The sequence below is a fragment of the Podarcis vaucheri genome (genome assembly GCF_965113315.1).
Source record: "Podarcis vaucheri genome assembly, chromosome: 1".
Lineage (NCBI taxonomy): Eukaryota > Metazoa > Chordata > Lepidosauria > Squamata > Lacertidae > Podarcis > Podarcis vaucheri.
The window spans coordinates 44903881-44928086 of NC_138759.1; the positions used below are offsets into that span (position 1 = coordinate 44903881).

The 24206-nt window shown below is 40.6% G+C and overlaps 1 protein-coding gene across 3 annotated transcripts in view; it reads right to left on the reverse strand.

Moving 5' to 3' along the window:
- Window positions 1–3803: 3803 nt before the first annotated feature.
- INO80 (INO80 complex ATPase subunit) overlaps window positions 3804–24206 on the reverse strand; it is a 57839-nt gene continuing 37436 nt past the window's right edge. For 2 of the 3 annotated variants that reach the window (XM_082239265.1, XM_082239263.1), the window contains exons 26-36: window positions 19860–20085; window positions 16943–17070; window positions 13851–13945; window positions 12716–12788; window positions 11915–12073; window positions 11381–11483; window positions 10570–10658; window positions 9703–9858; window positions 8905–9064; window positions 6434–6649; window positions 3804–5842 (exon numbers count right to left, since the gene is read on the reverse strand). In XM_082239265.1, coding sequence (XP_082095391.1) covers window positions 5637–5842; window positions 6434–6649; window positions 8905–9064; window positions 9703–9858; window positions 10570–10658; window positions 11381–11483; window positions 11915–12073; window positions 12716–12788; window positions 13851–13945; window positions 16943–17070; window positions 19860–20085 — 1611 coding nt within the window. In that variant the 3' untranslated portion in view covers window positions 3804–5636. The remainder of the gene's footprint in view (window positions 5843–6433; window positions 6650–8904; window positions 9065–9702; window positions 9859–10569; window positions 10659–11380; window positions 11484–11914; window positions 12074–12715; window positions 12789–13850; window positions 13946–16942; window positions 17071–19859; window positions 20086–24206) is intronic. The other variant, XM_082239264.1, reaches the window with a different exon arrangement.

Genomic DNA, 24206 nt, shown 5'->3' on the forward strand with positions numbered 1-24206 from the left:
TGGTTTCACCTTCTGGGTTTATGTTGAATGTGCTATTTTTCAAGCAATTTTTTTGCTTTCTTTGCAAACTATAGCATCGTATAGTAAACATCCTTCCTGTTTGCATCCTAGAGCAAACAGAATCAGCACTCATCATTGAGAAAAATTGGACTGATAGTACTCTCATTCCAATATTAAAAGCCATTGGCACCAGACAACCTGCCCTTCTCTTTGCCATCGTGATTCCATTTGCAGTGATACAAAACGTCCCGTCCCCCCACCTTGACTTAGGGAGACTCTGGCAAATTTTGAGCATTGCTGCTATAAGCAATCTAATAGGTTGCTCGCAGTGTATTTGCAAAGAAGCAGGATATTTGCCCACAGTATCCTGTTTGCCTCTTATTTATCAAGAGCCTTTGCAGCATCTTGGAATGTCTAAGCATAACATTCATATTACAAAAACATTTTACTCACAATAGCTCAAAGCAAGTGACTTGTCGTATACATAACTTTCTAACAGCTGTGGCTTTGTTAGCAAGGTGCATTCCTTGAATAATGCTTTCGGGGAAGTAGGAAGAGAAGGATGGGACAAGAGAGATTTAGAAATGATTCATTCTCGCAGGTACATTAAGTACCAATCTCTTACATTGTAAATTTCCCATGGGAGGAAATTTTTGCCTTGGCTCCTTCCTGCTATGGTCCCTCATGCCTCCTGCAACCTTTGCTCTGGAAGGTTGTGGGAATGTCCATAAAAATGACTATCAACAAAAAGTGCTTAGTCTACCCACCCACTAAAAGACCCATGCAACGGCTGTTCAGTTTTAACATAGGCAGCAATTGGAGCTGGAAAATAAAACAGGGACGGGCAGTTTTGACTCTCCAACAAGCTCCAACTCCAACCAGCCCCAGCTGGGATGATGGGAGGTATACCCCCAAAACATCTGAAGGGCCACAGGACCCCAATCCATGGTGTAAAATGAAGTACAAAAGGAATAATTCTGGACGCGGCAGCAGAAAAATAAAGAAGTTTCAAGTAGTACTACAGTGGTACCTCGCGTTAAGTACTTAAATTGTTCCGGAGGTCCGTTCTTAACCTGAAACTGTTCTTAACCTGAAGCACCACTTTAGCTAACGGGGCCTCCTGCTGCCGCTGCGCTGCCAGAGCACAATTTCTGTTCTTATCCTGAAGCAAAGTTCTTAACCTGAGGTACTATTTCTGGGTTAGCGGAGTCTGTAACCTGAAGCGTATGTAACCCGAGGTACCATTGTATAGGCATGGGATGGCCATGGCTATCCTTTGGAGAGAGTAGGAGTATAGGTTTTGGGACAACAGTAATTACTGAAGGCAGGCAGTCAAGGAGGGGGCGTCCCTTGAAATATGTCACATGAGAAAGTAAGCAAAGGTCAGAGACAGTATTAAACACAGCATGGGTAGCCCAGCAGGTGTCAAGTGAAGTTAAGGCTAAGAGATTAAGAGACTCTCAAGTGAAATCCACTTAAAGATCTTATTCAGCATTTAGCAGAGAGATAATGAGCTTTAAACCCTTGAATAGCTTACTAGGAAAGCAACAAGTGAAAAGGATCTAGGATTCTGAAGCTGAAGCAGAGGCTGAAAAACCTAATGAGGGGCCAAACTGTACATGTTATACGAACTATGGATCTGTGCCTTTGAGTGTGTTCCTCTCCCACCCCATGAATTGCCAGCGAGTCCTTGGCCATCTAAGATTGCAACTCAAGTGTACTGGCAGGTGACTTTAATCCTACAGCCCAACTGTGGTCCTGCTTTAAACTGGGACCCCACCCACCTGCAATTTACAATTGATAAAAACCATCCCATTCCCTTCAGCTGAGCTCTTCTCCTGCATGCAAATTGCAGGGATAATGCCCCTAATCTGAGCTGGGGGGGGAAATTTCCCTAACCCCTAGGGCTAAGCTTCTGATCTAGAATGACCCACCTTCCACAATTGCAATTTATGTGCCCCTTCCCCTCACTTAAAAGCACAGATATGTAGCTAATATGTCCTCAGATTTGCAGAAAGAGTTCCTGACTAAGGGTGGGTGGGGTGCATCCCTAGTCAATTCAGAAGGTCTGGCAATACTACCTTACGGGCCCATCACACACATACTAAAGCCCTATGGAGAACTGGAGGGGGGCAAAAACAGAGATAACAACAAGAAAGCTTCACTGTAGAGATTTAAACTCAGAATCAGAATAAATCAATCCAGTTAGCAGCTGTCCATGTTGAAGAAAACACAATCCTTTAGCTACACTTGGGGAATCAACAAAAATAATCTTATAAAACAGGAAAGAGCGAAATATTTCCCCATTTCTAATCCTGACAGAAAAGTTTGGAGGTATTCCTTTGGCATAGTACTGTTGCCTCATCTGTCTGGGCTACTTTGCTTCCCTTCATTCACACCCCCATGATAAAAAGGTATGCTGCCTGGTGGCTGTTGCCCCTCTCACCAGATCATTTTAGCATTCATGCAGCTTATTTTTTTGGTATGTCTAATTCTCATGATTCATCCTCCCCTCCCCCCAAAATGCTGCACACAACTCTTTTCGAAAGCTGAGCTCCTCAAAATGTTGTTTCTTACTTTAAATATATCCAAAGTGAAGCAAGACTCACACAAGAGTATTAAAAGCTCTGCCTCATATGATGACCAGTACAGCTTATGTGAGTTTGAGAAGTCTACATAAACACATAGGCAAAACAAATAGTTTTCAGAAAGTTAGGTATAAGAAGAGAAGGTGCTGAAGAAAAAGCAGAAAGGGTGCAACGTTTTGTAATGATCTTCTTAGCACTTTGCTAGCCCCGCTCTTTGTTGGTGTAAGCCAGGGGTAGGAAACTTCTGGCCAACCCCATCGCAAGGCCTTTTTGGCTCATCCGAAAGAGGTTTACAGGCACTGCTGCTTGGTGCCACCTGCAAAACTCTGTGCAAAGCATTTTAAAAGACCCAACTATCTTCTGATAAGCCTTTTTATCTAGCAAATGTATTGCTTGTGGGAAGCAGCAAACTGACAGTTAACCACCATGAAGGAATCAGGGTAAATCTACAGCACCAAAGGAATGACAAACCTGGCAAAGAAGGAACTAAATCAATATTTTTGGTGCATGAAATAATGACTCCTTATTTTGCTAAAAATAAAAATGAGACTACACAACTGAACTTATACTTACTAATAATCAATATAAAACAACCACACTTGTACATTACCGTTTTTCTTAGCACAGAAAGGAAAGTTCAAACATTATAGATCCTTTTGCTTTTCATAACATGTTGATCTCCTCACAAATCACTGTCAGCTGCCAGGCTTGCAAAGATGTACCCACAGCTACCAAATTATGCAGGAAATATACCATGATACCATGGGCCCAGTTTGGTATTTAAGCAAGGTGGGAGAAGAGGATGCAGGGGCGGTATTTAATCTACCACACCTACAATGTGCAGTGCTATTCATGTAACAAAAATTCACACCACCATACAGAATGGTATGACAACATTTGCTAACATCTGTACCCCCACCACCCCCGCTGCACATTGCAGCGCTATCAGAAAGGGGGAAACCTAATACTGGATTCAAGGACGGGGTGAGAAAAGAAAATCACTTGTATTTTAGCCACTGATTTATCAGTCAGATGGCTCCGAGACTGTAGTGACAAGAAGTCTTCTGCGATCGCCTGTGCACATTCTGTGTATCCTGCTGAATGTAGTTATATCTTAGACATAGGCAGATGTAAAATAATTAGAAAATGAAGCACTTCAGCACATACCTTGTTTCACCAAACTTCGTCATGGAACAATAAGCCACAGAGACTGAATTTACATAAAATTATCTCACTCCATTTTATTTAAGATTCTTTTCTCCAGTTAGTAAAAGAAAGATGTGTCTCTTTTTATACATATGTACAAGTTCAGTTATAAAAATAGACAGCACATTCAAAGAGGAAAAAAAGGCTTGGCATTTTCTGATTCCCTCTAAACACTGTATATACACATGTGAATCTGAGAGGGGTGGGGTAAAATCTTCATGATTTAACTTAAATATCCCCTCCCCACCCAATTATTCCCTCCAAATCTGTTTTTTTTTAATAAAAAAACAACAATTTAACTGAACTTATTACTGCTATTTTCAGGTGTGCAAATTAAAGGCAGAGTCAACAGGAAGCACTTGCTCTACACTGTGGGACACCAGGCAAGGTGCATGAGACTGAAAAATCCTTTGCTGCCTTAGCTAAGATCTTCACCTCGTAACCTGGTTCTCCCTTGAAAGATGAAAATGCCCAGAAAGAAAATCCATTTAATGTAAATGTGAAGGCAGGAGAACTGCCTCCCTCCTTCATCTCAGTGCAATGCAGACAGAATATATATATTTCTATTTATATATATCATGCCAAAAGCAGATGGTTCTTGTGCATTCAGAATAGAATACCACAACAAAGAGTTGCACTTAATGGCGTTGCTGCTCTCTAACAACTTTCACTAGCTTCACAGAGCTTTGCTACAGTGCTGGATTCATCACAGTGGAGCAATCCAAACCTGCTGGGTGTGGACACTGCTGACAAATGAGTCTTGCTAAAGAAAAGGAACACAGTGAATGGATGGCTTGGAATGAAAGACATCGGTTTTAGCTGGGGACTGTATGGATCAGAGAAATGGAAGCATTCCCCAATGCAGTATGGCCAACAGTGGTACCTAAAACATGTTTTAAAAAAACCTCTTCTATGGCACAATGAGATGAAAAGCAGGGACAATTCCCCACTACTCCAATTTCTTCTTGTAATCGCACACAAAATGGCTTTGTAATCTAAAACATTGAAGAGTCCCACATAAGCCAAATCCAAGAAATTGTACTGAAAACCCAATGCTATGAAAGTAAATGTAACTGAGCCTGGGTTTTGCAATGCTAATTGGCAATTTGAAACTTCCTTCTGCTCTGTGAGGCAGAGGCAGCAACATCATTCTCAAAAGCTCTAATCTGCCCTATTGTCGTTTAGCCAACCACGCAGTACTCTAGTAGTTCAGAAGCATGATACTGACAAAAGCCCCTTTCTAAGACGCAGTGCAAAACTCCTCTCTCCTTTCCCCTAGAGTCTATTCTTCATTGCATCCACCATTCATACGCATTAGAACCACCAAGATGTTTGTCCACAGCTCCCTTAAAAAAAGGCGCACCGGCCAGAAGGCTCCTCTGAATCTGCGGGGCACCCCCCCCCCCAAGTTTAGTTGCTGATCTCCTCCTTATAAGAATGGAGTTGAATTCCGTACGAAACCTGAAAGACGAGGGGGGCAAAGGGCGCTGGTGTGAGTACAAATGAAGGGGGAAGAGATCTCGCAGCCAGTCTCATGTGGAAGCCGGATCCATTCCCTGCATGATTTGTAGGATGCCAGAAAGAAGCCTAATGGAAAAGTTAAGCTCAAGCATCCCAAGTCTCTGTCCCTCCTCATCCCAAATCTGCAAAGACAGCAAATGCGGGCTACACACGGAAGTGCACACAGAATACCTCTTGCCCCAGTAGTGCAGTTGTCTTCTCCTCAAGCCCACATGTGGGATGGAAACAAGGCATCATCTGTAAACCCTTTTGCTGGTAGGCGTGGGTGGGCTGCTTAGGAAGCCGCTATGGAGACACACAGGTTCCAGGGTTTCAGAATTACTATCGCCCACCTGAAGTGTGGGCTCCTTTGTATTGTTTTCGGATTGAGGTTTCTGGTGCCAAGGAACCTGTCAGGTTTAAGGGTTTGGAGGTTCCACAAACGCTGTTTCCTTTACTCAAGGGGGAAGTGGCGCTTGACTGTCCAAAGTCTGAAAGTCCAGCAGGTCGGATGAGAGGAGTCTGAAGAGGGCTGCCTGAAGACATACCTAGCGGCAAAAAGCAAATTTTTTCCTCATTGGGCCACACCCAGACTATAGCTTTTTAACTGCATACAAAATTAAAACTGCAGGATTAAGATTAACCAAGAGCTTTACTGACAACTTTAGCAAAGAAATTTTTTTTTAGTATCTTGCCCTTTTACCCCAAGGATACCCTAGGCAGTGAGTATCAAAATCTGAGTCCATTCATTACAGTGGATAGAAAGCTGTCAAAGAAAAGGAAAACATTCTATTTTTTGTACGAGTATTTAGTACCGAGGTTTAATCTAACCAATCATAATTGGATTTTGTGATAAATAGACTTATTAGGCTAATTAGTCCCCAGAAAGCGAGTGAACCTTTTAATTACGTATAAGCACACTGACAGGAGCAAAAATGTGGACTTGAGCCGACAACAGTTCTACCTAACTGCTTATCTTTCAGGGACTAGAAATGAACTTTTATACCATCATATGCGCTGGAACTTCAACATGCCTGGATTTCAAGTGGAGGCTTAGATATCCTACGGATTCCTTAAGGACGGCTGAAGGCCTGGTATCAAAGCATAAAGGGTGTTCAACGCCCCACACAGCCTCCTACCTTTAGACACGTTGTACCCATATGCTGCATATGCGGCTGCTGAGGCGGCTGCTGCTCCTGCTTTGGCACCTGCCATGGCAGCTGCACTTCCGGCTGTGGATTTCCGGCTCCGGCCTTTCCCTGTGCTTTTTGACCCGCCATTTGCACCTTTGGGACGGCCTCGGCTTCTACCTGAATGACCTCGTCCTGTGATGGGCATATCCTGTATTGAAATTCCTTAACAAAACCAATGAAGAAAGAACATTTAGTGATGTGTAACAAATAGTGACTGTATCATTAAATATAATTTAGTAAAGGAGACAAAAATGTTTTGCCTTCATAAGCCCCCATCCTCTTTCAAGGCAGTTACCTCATTCTTCAAGGCAGATAATATTCTGTCACAAACAGCAGAAATATTTAGAAAAGTGACTTTGGGCCACAGCCGCCTGCTGCCTGAGCCTTGTCCGACTGAGTAAGACTATCTCCACTATGACAATCCAGTGCTTGTCCAAAAAATAAATTTGTTTGATACATTTAAAAAGGCATGCTTGGGGATTAAAATGTATGGCCTTGCTGAATCCATTGTAATTGCTAATCTCATACTGATAAATATATTGTAAAATATTTTACATCAACGTTTTATGATCTACACCCACGTCTACTTGAAGCAATTCAGATTTGTGCCTTAGGAAATGAATTTGTATATAAGCATTTAGCTTGACCTGCTTGATACTTCACCGTTTTAAAAAAACATAGCTTAATCTTCCATCAAAGGAAACTAGTTCAATAAAATCATCCTCTTACTCAAGTTTATACTATTCCAGCGACTTTTGAAAGCCTTTCTTAGGAAGCAACAACAATGACCTTCCAAATAAATTAAACAAGAACTGTAATTCTTTTTAATTTGGGCTACCTCATAAAGTTTGGTGACGGAGCTCAGAGATACAATGATTTAGAAATATTTTCTTAGAGATTAAACAAGAGCAAAGCTGAACTGCCCTAAATGGCCTCGGCCCAGTATACCTGAAGGAGCGTCTTCACCCCCATCGTTCAGCCCAGACACTGAAGTCCAGCTCTGAGGGCCTTCTGGCGGTTCCCTCACTGCGAGAAGTGCCCGCCCTGTGGAACGCCCTCCCATCAGATGTCAAGGAAATAAACAACTACCTGACTTTTAGAAAATATCTGAAGACAGCCCTGTTTAGGGAAGTTTTTAATGTTTGATGTATTTATCGTCGTTTTTAATATTATGTTGGGAGCTGCTCAGAGTGGCTGGGGAAACCTAGACAGATGGGTGGGGTATAAATAATAAATTATATTATTATTATAACTGAGGGATTGGGAGTGGGAAAGGCAATGGTACGCAATGTTCTAACCCAATGGTTCCCAATTAGATATGTATTGTGGACCCCCTACTTTTGTAAATTTTGCTATCTCTATGGTAGTTTTTGCCATGGACACCCTGGGTGGGTTACACAGACATCCTGGGGTTCACAGAAGACCATTTGGGAACCACTGTTCTAAACTGTAAAGCTGATGGCCTGATCCCATAAACCAGTAACATTAGTCAGCTTTGTGGAACTACAGCAACTCTACCCACTACCTGGAACTTGCACTGCTGATAGCTACCGTATTTACTCGAGTCTAATGCACCATCGAATGCGCACCTCAATTTTCAGAACCTTGAAAGCAAAAAAAGTATTTGCTGGCAAATGTAAATGTGCCATTGAATCTAATGAGGACCTTAATTTTCACAACATTATTTGGCCAAAAAAAGGTGAGCATTAGATTCGAGTAAATACGGTAATTAATAGAGCCCCCTTTTCAAACCGGTAATTTCAGGAAACAGTTGTAATTATTCAGACTTGGACAGAATGGAATTAAGAGAACTGCAATTTGTCTGCATTCTGCAATGGCAACTCAGCCAAACGAGTCAGGGAGAAGGATCGAGACCCCCATTTCCCTTCTGGTCACTTTTCTTTTCAATGCCTCCTGTGAGAGACAATGCTGCAGTCAAGAACTAAAAGGGAAGGCGGAGCAGTTGAAGGTGTTTCAAAATTTATTTTTCGATTACATATACCTCTAAGCAAGAAACCTCTCAAATACAGTAATGAAAAGAAGCTTGGCACTTCTGATATGGGTATAGGTCAGTATTATCCTCCTCCTAAACTGTAAGGCAAATGGGGCGCTGAAAGAGACAGGAGTTGCCTAAACCCATCCAGTTAAATTTACAGCCGAGTTGAGATTTGGAATAAGAGCCAACTTCATACTTTTGTCCTTATTCCAACTTATGAAGCTTATTTAGAATCAAAAGAATTAAGCGGTGAATGATCAAGCACATTAGATTTCACCTGAGCTAACAAATCTGAAGGAGACATTATTTGCTAGATTAACTCCAGTCCTGCCTGTAAGCAAATCCAGTGCTCAGAAGCACGGCCATATACAGAGTTCACATTATGCTCCTTGTTGCGCCATGTTTAAAGACAAATACTAACCATTCATGTTGTCAGACACTGAGCCCGTGATGGAAGCAGGAGAGTTAGTAGCTCTTGACTGAGGCGCTGAAGATGCTGGATCATCCACAATCACCAGCATGTCATTGCTGCTCTCGTCAGGTGGGATGGATTCCATGTGCAACTCACTGTTGATGGAAATCTAGATCATATAAAAATAAAAATCTGTAAGTTTACATTGCATCCTGTTATCATGTTATATACCCTTTAAGCTATGCTTTTGGATTAAGCCTGCATGCTGAAATCAGTGCACTATAAAACTAAAAAATGCAAGACTATAAAAACTGCTAGAAGCCTTGGAGAATGAAGGGGTCCTACTTTGTCTTCTACAAAATGTGTTGCTGCCTCCCTCACCTATCACAAATGGGACCCATCAACGAGAAGAACCTCTTTCCATCTGCCATTCACCTATTCTTATTGAGTGTGGTCACTCTGAAGCAGCCCTATGATGCGGATCTTAAATTTTGAGTTGGCTCAAACGGGACAACTTTTAGGGACCATGGTCCCAAGTTATTTCAAGTTAAAGCCAGAACTTTGAACTGAGCCTGGAAATGTACGAGAAGTCAGTGCAAGATACTTTAAAATAGATATCAGATATATGGTCAGAATGGCAAATGGCAATCTGATGTCTGCCGTGTCCATATATTCAAAGTTAACCTGGAAGTTTCTAAAGATTGGAAAAGTGTTGTACAGCTATCTCCATCCACAGCTGGTGTACACTGTGATAATCTCATTGCCATGTATGAAGCAGCCCAATGGTGTTGGTAAAGAAATTCCTACCTCACTGAAAGGGCTGGGCATGGCAGAGTCAACACTAACAAATGACTCATCCCCATCAGCTGAGAGGTTGGAATTATCTGCAGATGGAACAAACGGGATCACCAGATTCATGCCTTCTTTCCTTTTCCTCCCATCTAACTCGTCTTCCTTCTTCTTCTGAAATCAAATTAAGGAAACAACCATCAAAAGGGCTGGAAAACATGGAAAAGAGGCTAAAAGCAGGCCCTTTACTGAACTATGCAATGCAGTTCCCCAACCAAAAAAATTAACAAAAATGTGTGTTTTAGTCGGAAGTGTGTATAAAAATGCATATATTAGTGAAAATAACATGCAAAATGCATTATATTAGGAACAACTGTTTGCAAAAATGTGCATATTAGAACTGTATAAATAAGGAAAATTTATGTTATCTACCAGTAACAAAACTTTTTGAGGATAACAGCAACATTTTCAATGCCAGATTAGAAACATTGCTATCCAAAGGTTTCTGTAATCTCCAGTATTATTATTTCAGTAAAATTCATTTCAGACAGCAAAAGTTATATTTATTGATAATTTTCATTCTCTTCAGAAGTGAGCTACAATCAAATTAGAATGACTAGTTTCCCACTTTAAATCTGAATTAACCCTATATGTGGAAAAGCAAATACAAAGCAAAAGACAGAAGAACAACATTCTTTAAAACAGAGACACATCCACTGGAGAATTTGCATCACTTGCTCTCCCAGGAAGATTGAACCTCCCTGATCAGGAAGGCACTAAAATTAACCTGAGTGGGACAGGTGGCCTTACTGCTCCTGAAGGTAATAATAAAAAAACATTTAAAGCAATAACGTAACAAAATAACAGGAGTGTTATTTGAAGTACCTTTTCAGCATATTTTTCCCTCTTTCGTTTACGCTCTTTCACACGATTTGTCTCCTCCTGCTGCCGCTTCTCCTCCTGACGCTGGCGCACTACCAGTTAAAAAATAAAGTCAGAAACCATTATTTACCAGAAGAACTGCAAAATTCTTGCAAAACACAAGAGCCCAGTTGAACGCAATTGGAATAAGGCCTGTGTTGGTCCTTTAACCCCAACAATGTAACTTCATCCATTCTCATGGTTCCATTCTCCGTTCCCTCAAAAAAAGTCTGACTATCAGACCCAAATCCAAGAATGGTATCCAACAAGGTAGTTCCATTAGCACAACTATTTCTGATTGTACAATGGAACATCCCCTTCCACTCATCTTCCTTGGACATACCATGTCCTCCCCAAATCTGCTTCAGAGAGTTGGAGGAACACTCTCTGGAACAGTTAAAAAGAGAAGGCAGCATTTCTGCTTTTAAATAGGAGCGTGATTGTGAGATTCTTAAGCTTTTAGTTTTGTAAAACAGCACTCTGAAGCAAAATTGGAGTCAAATGTCTCAGCTGCCTTTAATCTTGATACTGAATGCATCTATTTAAGGGTGGATCCAGATAAAATAGTTGTGCTTAGCTCCCACTGAAATATATGGGAAACAATCAAGACATGACTTTCTGTTTGCACTTATTTCAATGGGACATAAGCACTTAGCTTCTTCATCTACCTCATTTTATAGTTATTGATACAAATAAATTAGCAAACAAAAACACAGGCACACAGTGGGAGCTGGTGAAGTATATGACAGAGGTAGGACTATGGACTCACACATACATTTTTTCTCAAGTTCTTCATCATCCAGAAGAAGACTAACCACCTCCTTGGGTTTCAAGGTGTCGGGTTTGAAATTGCCACCTGAAATCACCATCCTTTGAATCTATGGAAAAGAAAGAATGCATCAGAAATTTTCTTCTCAGATTATTTAATGCCAGAGACAATCAAGAGAAAGTGGAGGCACTTTATCTAATATCTATTAGATTGAATGTGGGAGAAATATTATATTTTTTAAGTCTGAACTTTGAAAGTTCTTTAAAAATGGCAATGTTATTTTGTAATTATAATCCCAAGAGGCACTCCATGGCACAAGAAGGTATGTGTGCACCCCAAAGTGGCAAGAACTTTGGTGCTATGTACAATTTACCCATTACTGCCGAGTGCTACACTTCATTACAGGCATATAAAGGTAATCATTTCCCATTAGGTGGTATTATCTTTGCCGGAGATTAATGTCTGATTTCTCATCAATCACAGCTCAATTTCCTTGCTATCCCTTCTACACCACATTATTCCATATTTTGTTACCCTTACCTCACTTTTCTCCTTGGCCCTCTGCAAGATGCGTTCCTCTATGGTGCCTTTACAAATCAACCGGTACACAGTGACCTGTTTGGTTTGACCCAGCCTGTGAGCTCGATCCATGGCCTGCTGATCTACTGTTGGATTCCAATCACTATCGTAGAAAATTACCTGTCAGGGCATTTTTTTGAGGGGAAAAGGTTACAAATACAAAACTGATTCTATGGTCACAACCCAAAGTTGGTACTGCACTTTAAAATGATAGTAAACAGCTTTGCCTTCAGAATGATAACATCTTAGTGATTTTTTGGGGGTGAACCCAGATACAAGTCCAGTTCTGTATAAGACCATAATTATTTAAAGTCTGCTTTACACATTACTATTACTAAAATGGAGATCAACTTCATGCAGCAAAAAGCATGTGCACAATTCACATCTGAAATGGGGTGCAAATTATTTGTTTTTCCAGGTTTAGATTACTGGCCAGTCATAACACTTCATGAATTATGTGGGGTTGTTTTCTTTTCTTTTGCTACACTATAATTGTCTTCATACTGGAAAAAAGACAATGCAAGAAGCAGCCATCATATTCAGATTTAGGAAAGCAAAGGTAGTGAAACTTTATATTATATCAAATAATTCTGTACTACCAGGAATATCCAAGCTCTGTTAATTAATCAGACTATAGTAGCTTTATGCTTTTTGACATATGAAATATCCTGTTTTAGTGCTTCTTCCTTTCTGCTGAGTACAAACTATCCTGGAATAGCCCACAGTGTTAAGAAAACATTTTCAACCAAGCTGTTTACTCACCGTATCAGCAGCTGTAAGGTTAATGCCTAAGCCACCAGCTCTTGTGCTTAACAGGAACACAAAGATATCATTCCTACAGAGAGAGATAGAAAGAACAAAAGCAACCATTGCAGTTGTGTTGCTACATAAACATTACTTACGACAATACTATTACCAGGAGGGTTTTGACTTTTGCAATCAAAGACAGAATGACTTCACCCAACAGTTTATTATTATAATACCAGTGTATCTGCCTTGATTTCTAATATTGATTTTATGCTACAGGACTTGTTGCACTGTGGAACTGTGGCTTTTTGATCTGGCTAAATCTTTAATGATGGGAAAGAACTCAATGCTGGAATACCACCACAAATTTCATCACATGAAATTACAACACAAAACTCCCATGATTATCCGAGTTAATGGGGGTGGCAAATTAATTTTGTTTGTTTGTTTGAAACAACATGAAAACCAGCATCAAACTTTCATTAGATTCCACTAGATTTCCAAAAGTGGCTGTTTACAATGTATAAAAGATAACAAAAACCACAGAAACTGCAGGGTTAGGAAATGTCAGGAAAAGGTACCGTTGGTACTTACTTGAAATGTGTTTCTAAGGAAATGAAGAACCAACACAGCCCTAGTGTTTAAGTGAAATACTAAGGGTGATTCTTTGGACCCTCATGGGAGGAATTCATTGCAAGTGCCAGACGGAACAATCCATGTTCTCCTCCCCTTGTGTGCTGATCTAGGGGGTTCTCCCAACCCCACAAGATCCAATTTTGGGGGAGTGAGGGGGTGAAGACTCATTGGGCAAGAAGCCCTTGGTTCAGCCTTCAGCTGCCAGAAGTAAGTAGTTGCATCCCACCCATAGTTTAGATGCTGAAGAAAGACAGTGTAAGTACAGTTTGTCATAAGCTGGGATCCAATGGGTTGACTGTGCAGTTTCATTTACAAAGGTTACCTGGTTCTTCCTTTCCATCACCTCTTGGCCGATGTATAGCATAAGCATATTCCTACAAGAAGAATGGAGGGGTCCCAACACTAACCATATTCCATGGGAGGACGGAGGAGTCTGTGTACCTGGTGAGTTGGAAACTACTTAACAGAACCCCGTCGCTATAATTCAACAGAAAAAGCAAAGGGAAAAACATACCTGTTCTGAAAGTCAGCTACCATATCTCTTCTCTCAGAGATTTTTGAAGACCCATCTAACCGCATATATGTATGCTTCCTGTAAACCATGTACTCCTACAAGAAACCCAGAACAAAATCTCAACATTTTTTATCTAGATTTTCAACAGAACAAACAATTATAGTTGTTTTGAACATCACAGTGCCATGTAATATTGTGTGAGCTTCCAATATGCCAGAAGGCTACTAATGTAATTTTAAAAGCAAAAGAATCTGTTTGCACCATGCAGTGCTGCTAAAAACATACTAATCCTGAACCTGTTGAATTAAAACCTGATTATTAAAAAAAGACTGAGGTGCTCAGGAAGCCTGTGTCATGTAGGTACTTCATTGCTCACCATTCAGTTAATATTCATTTACTGGGCAAATTACCAAGCGATGTTCAGTCCTTTGTTCGCACCATGTACTTAACTATTTCTGACCTCCACGGCCATTGTTATCATCTAAAATCCATAAACAGTTTCAGGCCTCTTTAAGTTTTATTTGTATTTCAATGTGCTCAAAATTATATCCAAGACGGTAGATTTTTGTATTAATTCACAAGCGCATCTCACTCCTTTTACACATTATTCTGTACTTGAATTAATCTCTAAATTAAATTTGATTTTAATGTATGCATGTACTTTATTCTCTCTCTTTATTTCTCTCTCTCTCTCTCTCTCTCTCTCACACACACACACACACACACACACACATATATTGAAGCAGGAGGAGGAATGTTATTTGCAACAATATGAGCAACAGCAATGAAAGAAGCCTGAAGGGGACTAAGGAGCACAGGGGCACATAGTTTTTTGCACCTTTCTAGGTTCAGAAGAATATATGCACATTTGCTTGGTTTACAAAACATACAATACACAAAGTTTAATATTTTTGATGCTGAATTTATTTTCAAGAAGTGTATATAAAACTCTGACAACAGACTTGTTTCGGGGGGGGGGGGGAGTGTAATCTATAAACAAGCTTTGGTATAGCTCAAGGTCATAATGCTGTTATTGTTAACTGCAAATATCAGGGTTCATATCTCCACTCAGCCATCAAGCTCACTGTGTGATCTACAGCCACTCACAGTCTCTCAGCCTAAGCAACTTTCATGGGGTTGTTGCACGAATAAACAGGAAGGGGGAGAAACAGGTGCACCACCTTAACTTCATTGATGGAAAGGTGTAATACAATTAAATATTTTTTTTAAAGGTTTCACTGGGATCAAAGGAGTTGGGTGACTCAGTGGTCTCATTTGAAGATAAAACCAAACCATGTTTGTTTAGCTAAACTGTAGCTTGTTTGCTGCACTGTATCCAGTACTGTAGTTCTTGTTTTTCACCTTCCATAAAAACAGATCTTTGAAAACGAGGATAGCCTGCCAAGAGCAGAATGAGTAAGGGAATAGGTTTTGTGTTTTATGTTGTTTAAATGAGGTATGATATAAATATTGAGCATGCTAAAAGGTAAAAGGTAAAGGACCCATGACAGTTAAGTCCAGTTGCAGACAACTCTGGGGTTGCAGTGCTCATCTCACTTTACAGGCCGAGGGAGCCGGCGTTTGTCCGCAGACAGTTTTTCCAGGTCATATGGCCAGCATGACCAAGCTGCTTCTGAAACCAGAGCAGCGCATGGAAACGCTGTTTACTTTCCCGCCAGAGCGGTACCTATTTATCTACTTGCACTTTTTGGCATGCTTTCGAACTGCTAGGTTGGCAGGAGCTGGGACCGAGCAACGGGAGCTCATCCCCTTCGCGGGGATTCAAACCGCCGACCTTCTGATCAGCAAGCCCAAGAGGCTCAGTGGTTTAGACCACAGCGCTACCCACGTCTCTCCATTGAGCATTCTATGCGAATGCAAAAGAACAGTAGTGTTCTTGCAGTCCATCTTTTTGAATTATTAAAAAATATATATGAAATATTAAGAATATTCTTTCAGGCCTTGTGCATGAAAAAATGTTGCAACCACAAACAAAAAATAAGGATAAAAAACTCAAGTTCCTAATTAGAAATCAAAAAAGAAATATTGAACTGCAATCAATGCTTAGTTCCTGGAAGGATATTATGACCTCGGTAGAGTTCATCTCCCACCAGAGTGTATACTGGGCTTCCACCGAGAAAAGGGGTTGTATATTAGAATCTGTCTCAAATAGGTTAAGTACGTTTGCATGGATTAAGGAGGAAGAACTGAGCTAAGGCTTAATGAATTATGGTAGCTCTTCTTGCTAATATAGACCAAGACAGTTAGAATAATAAAACATAGTTATTTAATGACAACTATGGTATTTGGGATGTTAACAACAGCATAATAATTACAGTGGAAGATTCAAGAGTTTTTGCAAGAAAGTCTTTCAGACAGTTAACAGCGCACAGGTTGTAGACTCTTTTTTATCTTTGTAGCTTTTTTAAAAGTAAAAAAGATACTGCTAATCCTAGAGGGATAGTTATATTAAAACCTCTTGAATATCCTCCCATTAAGCCTGCTCAGCTGACGCTGTCAGCATGACACTAGAAGTACTAATCCTTGAAAATAATGAAATCAGTCTTGGGTAGAGTGTGCTGGTTTACTGAGGCAGCAGATAAAATAAGTAACTTCATCTCTTCCTTCCTTTGGTAAACCGCAAATGACAGGGACTTTACAACAATAGAAAAAATATATACACCATCCAATAGTAATTATTCAAAACCAAGAGCAACCAAGCAGTTGATTTAGAGCCTGGTCCAATAGTTCTACTGAACTATGATTCTGTAAGTGGTCCACTTGGTCAGTCTGAAAGTGACAGGGTTACGCTGGTGCAGCTAAGTATCTAGGACTTCACTTGGACAGCAACACAGAATGGCATGACTGCAATGGGCCAGATCTTACATAAGTTAGGGACAGAGCAGAGAGTGGGGGGAAGTATGCATGATTCTCTGTAAATGTATATCCTGGTCCAGCATGCTGCTCCGCTAGCAAAAGCATGCAATCCACACAGCCTCTCCTTTCCTTAAAAGATTGTATTTATGTCAAATACTATATTTCCTTAGTCATTAGCTTCAGTTTCTCCTTCATGCAGGGTAAATGAATCCTACCTCCAACAAGTCAATCATCCGTGTCATCTGAGAGTAGATAAGGACTCTGTGTCCTTGAGATTTCAATCTTGTCAACAAAACATCAAGGGCATAAAGTTTTCCACTGTCTGTGATCAGACTCTCTTTGTCTAAAGGGAAGGAAGGGGGGAAATATTTATTTATTTATTTAACTTGTATACCGCCCTATACTCAGCCTCAGGGTGGTTCACAGGATAAAAATCACAATATAAAAACACAAATTACATAATCAAAATAAAAAAGAGAACATTGAGAACAATGTAGGGGCATTACTTTTTGGGTGGGGGTGCAGCAGGGAGAAGGCTTATTTCTCCCTAAGTGCTATAGCCCCTAACGCAAAATGCCCCTGCATTACAATTAAGATCCAAAGGCCTGGGTGAATAAGAATGATTCTGCCTGGCACCTAAAAACAGTTAGTGATGATGCCGCCAGATGGTGCTTGTAACCCACCATGAGATCTTATGGTGAAGGATAGGCAAGAAATCAACCAATCACATAGAGGAAACTCATTCCACTACCACTTCCTAATAGAATGTATGAAATCAGAATGGATAAATTAGTTACTTAACAGTCTTTTAAACTACTTTACAACAGGCGACCCAAGTTCATCAGGAACCAAATAACAGGAAAAAAGAGTTTAAAAACAACAAAACACAAGTATTTTTAATTCTTGTCTTTTTCTTTAATATCACATTTCACCTGCACTAGTTAAATTATTTTTGAACTTTGAATAAATCCTGCCACCTAACGTTGAAAAGAATACCACGAATAAACAATATTTAACTTTTTCCATTTTACTGCACTCTGCTCCTTTACCATCTCTAGCGGAAATAAACAGAACAAAAGAATCATTTGTTAAATAACACCCACTCAGATTCTACTCTGAAGATAAGTTTTTCACATTTGGTTCAATGGGTTGTATTGAATGGTATCACTCAGAATGGGGAAGGAAACAGTTTCTACTGATTCTCCTGCAGCTCCCCCTCCCCAATCTGCTCCAGGAGACTGGGGGGGGGGCTTTTGAGCAGAATTTGGAGGATGCAGCCTTGCCTTCAGTTATGCAACACCATTGGATAAAATCTAACACACATAAAGCGTTAGATGGGAAAATCTGTCTATTTCTGGCGCAAAATTGTGCTGTCAGGTTATGAATCAAATGGGCCTCCTTTCATTTAAGAGAATTATTACTTTTGATCAAACTTATCTAGACTTGGCTGGGGAATGAGAAGATGCTATGATGTTACTGTCTGGGGAAGAAACATGTCTGGTCAAAATGACAGCTTAACAGAACCCCAATTATAGAGTCCCCTCTCCTTCGGAGCCTGACTTAATCTTAGTTCCCTCTAGGGAATTAGAAAATGCACCTCTGCTGGTGTAAAAATAAGAGTAAGAAGGACCAAATAATAGTTTCCAGCCACTGCCTCCCTCCTCTAGAAGGCTGCAGGGCATAAAGAGGTCAGTGTAGAGCTAGCTAGCACTCACAGTAAACAGCCAGCAAAGTTGGTGCTTTTTATCAATGCAAAAAGGACTCAGACACTTCCTGCCATTTAATCTAAGATCATTTCTCTTTCAAAGAACAGGAAAGGCCTCCAGAGATTCCCACAGTGATCGCAACTACAACAGTCTGAGAAAGGAGGGCAGAGTTAACTGAAGTAGCAGCTGTTTTGCTGTTCACTGCAACTTTGGAGCCTGAAAACCAACCTTGTATCGAATTGCTCCTTGAGTTTAATTCACTTGCTCAAACAAGCTTCATCTTATCTATTATTTACTGTATTTTTATCCTGTTTTTCAGACAATTATAATCTTGGCAAAGCAGCTCACATCAGTTAAAGAGAAAAGAGCGACAGGCCTTGGTGTTCTTACATTCCCATTAAAAAAACCCCAGTGAATAACTCTGGAAGTACTATAAATATTTCAACATATTCCACATTAATAGGGGTGTTAGGTAAGTTTTTGCTTGGACACCTCAGGTAAAGGTTGTAAAACAGGCAAACTTGCAATTAAAATGCATGAAGCTGACGGCTGCAAGATCAGAGGCCCAAAACTTATGTGACAATGAACTGATGGGTCAACGTACAAAGTACAGTCGTATCTTGGATCCTGAACGCCTTGCAAACCCAGAAGTGAGTATTCCGGTTTGCGAACGTTCTTTGGAAGCTGAACACCCAGAACGGCTTATAATTGGGTGCAGGGAGCTCCTGCAGCCAATCGGAAGCCGCGTCTTGGTTGTCAAACATTTTTGGAAGTAAAACGGACTTCCAGAATGGATTCCGTTCAACAACCAAGGTACTACTGTAAATTTAGTTTTCTGAGCTGCCATACCAAAGAGGTTGAGAATCAATGGTTTGAACAACCTAGCTTTAATAACTGTTTTGAAGCTTATCATAGACTTAATGTTAACCACGTTGCTCCTCCTGTAAAGTACTTGCTCAATATCTTTGTTTCTTAGCCTCCTCACTGGTTTTGACAGGAACCAGAAAATAGGGACAGCTGGGATATATGGGAGTGGATGAAAAAGGTAAAGGAAGAAGATCAGTTTGAAAATGCCAGACTAAACTAGTGAGTTGCGGATTTGGTCCAGATACTCAGAATGCTGCAGAGACGAGAATCATAGAATCAGAGTTGAAAGGGACCCTGAGGGTTATCTAGTCCAACCCCCTGCCTATGTCAGCACAAGAAAGCTATCAAATAGGCTCAATTAGGTAACCACTAATCGTTCGCTCACACACCCAACTTTCCTACAAGTTTATTGCAGGAAGATTTCCCAAAAGGAAGTATGAATTATTTCCCAGTTTGTCGTCATTTAATGCATGGGTAGAACATACTAGCATACGTAGATAAGCAAAGTAATATAATCCACTTTGTTATTAAACTATGCAGTTATAGAGCTGTTGCCTACCTGGTATCCTGATGAAAGACCAGCCATTTTGAGGTCTGACCCCTAATAATCCCCCTGGAAATTCCGGAAAGAACTGGGAGTACCGTTTTAGCCAGCCAGCTGCTAGTTCAGGCGCTCCATGCAATACACATTGCTTTGCTTCAAGGCTTCCTCCATCTTTAAGTGCTCTGCGCTCATATTCTGCACTCCGATCATTGCAGTAGAAATCCCGTGGCACAGCTGTTACCTGTGGATTAAAAGGGTATAATTATACTGAAGAGATAATGAAAATATTGGCTGAGATTAAATATCAGTAATAAGTGAGGTTCCTTTAGCTATATAGTACTGATTCAAAAACGGTTACAAAACTACTCGATCACTCTTATCTTTCAAGATGACTTGTAACAGTGGCAGATGTCGGCTTCAGTTTAACACTTCTGAAACCTTAGCACCCAATTAGACAGACAAAATTCAGAAGTTATGTGGTTCCTGCCTACAGGGATTCAAATCTATCAAAATTCAAAGGATATAGGAAAGGACTTGAGAAGGAAAAGGGGGAAAAGGATAGATGGCAAACCAAAGTGTAGTAAAGAAGGAGGAAACACAAGGCTTGATGAAGGAGAGGGAGATGACTTCATATCATATGCAACAGAAAAAGGGAATGGCATGGCATAAGGCTTGAGGCGAAGGTAGCTTTAAAATGCCAATCACTGTGCTCATCCTCTCTTTACTGGAGAACCCCACTGGGTATGCTTTGGTTGCTCTGTACTTCTGGATCATCCTTTAACAATTATGTAACGGACTTGAGATTTTGATTTACTCTAGCCTGTTTATACAGTGAAACCACTGGTCAGAACCAATACAGCATGAATTTCACTGATTTAGCATGCAGGAACACACGTTATGTAAATGCTATCTGAACTGACTCAAAAATGCAATAGAATCAGAAAAAATGAATTAGCTGGTTTTGAAATTAAACTGCACTTTACTACGAAATAAATAAAAAAATAGTCCAGTAGCACCTTAAGAGACCAACTAAGTTTGTTCTTTACTACAGCAGCCTTCTATTTGTCTATTTTTAATAGCACAACAGACCAGACCAGTTCCTCAGGTACTTGACACTTGGCAAGAGACATGGTAATTATGGAATGCTCATTTAGTGTCGTGTGTCTTCTATCTGGCATCCCTGCAAGGACTTCATACATCTGGTAGTGTCAGCCGTAAGATAAAAGCTGCCTTCAAAAATCCTCTTTCCTATTCCTTTTGCAAAGAAGGAATGATCTCTTCTTGAAACTTGATTGCACTTGTGTCTCTGGGAATCAACTGCAGTGATTGTGAGGCTACTCTTCTACACTAGATGTGCAAATGGCATTGGACCTTTAAGCCATCTGTGTAGACATGTCACACAAGGCCCCTACATTAGCATCACAGTATGTGTGCTTGAATTGTAAAAGTCAGGTTTTTTTAAAGCAGCACTTTCTTTAAACTCAATGCAATTCTGAACTATCCAAATGCAAAATTTCATTTCCGTATTTAGAACACTGAGGTCTTCAGTTTATCTTCCTTTGCATGTCACCTTCCCTACTGTCAGCTTCAATATAAATTACCCAGTCAAACAGTGCTGCCAACACAGGAATCTAATCTTTATACCAAAGTAGCTATCTTGGACCATCTCCATCATTTTTAATCTTTGCTGCTATCTGGATGGAGTAGAATGTTAGCCAAACAGCTGTTTCTTCAATGGCTGAATAGCTGAATAGTCTCAAGATAAGGAGTCTGTTCCAGCAGACAAGGTTGCCTTTTGTAAAAAGCTATAGTACTCTCTTATCTCTCCTCAACAGGCTAAAATGCAAGTCCATGGTGCCATCCTGTACAGCAAGTACGTGCTCTCAAATACATTTTCACAGCTAAGCAGTGAAAGCCAAATCAACAACAAGGTAGATACTAGACTCAGTGAGAAAGACAGGGACTGCTGTATAAGCCATAATCGTAAGTTACAAACTCTGGTTATCCATCTGCACTGTAGCTGTTCCGGAACATCTGTCATCTAGAGAATTATTCAACAAAATGCAACGACAGTGAAAAAATTATCTTGTATATATGGCAGATTTTTTTGCCATCTACCTTTTCACATGCAGTCCCTTGCACTATCTTATCTGCTGGTTGGAGGGTCCATCAACCCTTTGCAGCAGATTTTCAAGGGACGTGGGGAGACTGACAAAAATACCACCCCCCGTTTCCACTGGTGGGAGCATTAATAGAACTATGTTTATGGTATACTCCTGTCAGCTGAGTCTCAGTTAGGATCTAAGCCAGTGTTCTTAACAGTAAAAGATAAAAGAGCATTATTAGTTTTGTCATTTATCTCATATGTCTACAGGCATGTTATCAAAGATATTGGGGTACTAAGAATAATTGATCACAGTTGTTCTTTTAGGACAATAAATTGTCCATCTAGATCTCAACTCCTCCTTTCTATGAAAAAGACAGACGCATCAAACTGTGATATCTTCAAAAGCAGAACTTACAAAAGAGCATGTGAGGTGTGGGAGACAGGGTAAAAACTAGCCTAAGGCACATACACATAGCATCAAATCATGCATTGTATACAGTTTTGAAGGGAAATGGTGTGGCAAGATGTACAATGCAACATAGTTGAGACAATGAAAAATCATCCGAAGTCACTTATGGAACACAAGGGTAGAGATTGGGGGGGGGTTGCTTAGTTAAAACACACAGATTGACTCATGTTTGTATAGCAAGTGTGGGGAACAGTTGCCTCCCAGATGTTGCTGAACTACAACTCCTATCACCTTGGCCACTGCCCATGCTTGCTGATGGGAGTTATAGTTCAGCAAGTCTGCAGGGTCAAAGATTTCTCAGCCCTGTTGTAGAGGGACACAAATGCACACTGTGGAAAGGGGCAGCAATTTAAAAGGTAGCTTTTATCAAAGAAACGGAATGCAGCTACAGTAACTTATTTTGGGGGAGTTAACTAACTAGTTGCCAGCTATGGAAAGCCACAGCAAAGCACTCAGCACTTTTTCTAGCAGGATATACGATACTGCACTGCCATCTTCAGACAAGAGATGGGAAATGAAAAGAGCAAGGTTTAATACACTGAGTCAAGACCATCTTTCTCTGACTGACTCATTCACTAAAGAGGGGGGGAATTATGTGCACTGCTTTACATGGAAATGTTTCCATCTCATATTTTCCCTTCTATTACCCATTAGATACAACAGAAGCAAAGTATAAAATATCATGGCTGATACAGGGCTGCAAAACTTTCCTACAGGATAAAAGGCACCTCTTGTAACACAGACACAAGGAGGAGATTAGAAGCATGTTTCCAACTTTAAACTAACCAGAGTTCCTAATTACGTCAGAATTTGGGGAGACTCTTGGTTTGAAATTCTGGTTTGTTCAAACAAGCCAGGATTAAGCCATGGTTTATTATCCTGGCTCGTTCAGATGTTAAAGGAACTTTGGTTAGCACATCTGCTAACCAAGTTCTGATCTTCTTGCAGCCATGCCAGAATACTAGAAGGGAAGGTCTTTTATTTGTGTGCATGTAACACAAAACTAGGGACACGGGTGGCACTGTGGTCTAAGCCACTGAGCCTCTTGGGCTTGCCGATCAGATGGGGTGAGCTCCCGCTGCTCGGTCCCAGCTCCTGCCAACCTAGCAGTTCGAAAGCACCCCAAAAAAGTGCAAGTAGATAAATAGGTACCGCTCCGGTGGGAAGGTAAACAGCGTTTCCATGTGCTGCTCTGGTTTCAGAAGCGGCTTGGTCATGCTGGCCACATGACCTGGAAAAACGCCGGCTCCCTTGGCCTGTAAAGCGAGATGAGCACCGCAACCCCAGAGTCGTTCGTGACTGGACTTAACTGTCAGGGGTCCTTTACCACAAAACTATTTCAGAATTGGGCTAACGACATACTGTATATCCCAGGATCATGAGGATAGTAAAATAAGTCATTTTGTATAGAGAACTCTCATGGTATTATTGAAGAATCATTAAAGAGATCATGGGAAGCATATAAAAACTTAGAGCCTAATTTTATATTGCGGCAGGAGTTAGGATCATATTTTGCACTTCCAGATTTGCAGCCATTGATGATACTAATCAGTGCTGTATAAAAACTGCTGACAGTAGTTCCCAAACTCCCCCCTCCATCGGAAAGGAATTTGCAGACCAGGTTGAGAACCTTTGCTACAATTAATGCTCAATAGGCTAAATCTTTTGAATGCTTTTGAATTATGGTGCTGGAGGAGACTCTTGAGAGTCCCATGGACTGCAAGAAGACCAAACGTATCCATTCTGAAGGAAATCAGCCCTGAGTGCTCACTGGAAGGACAGATCA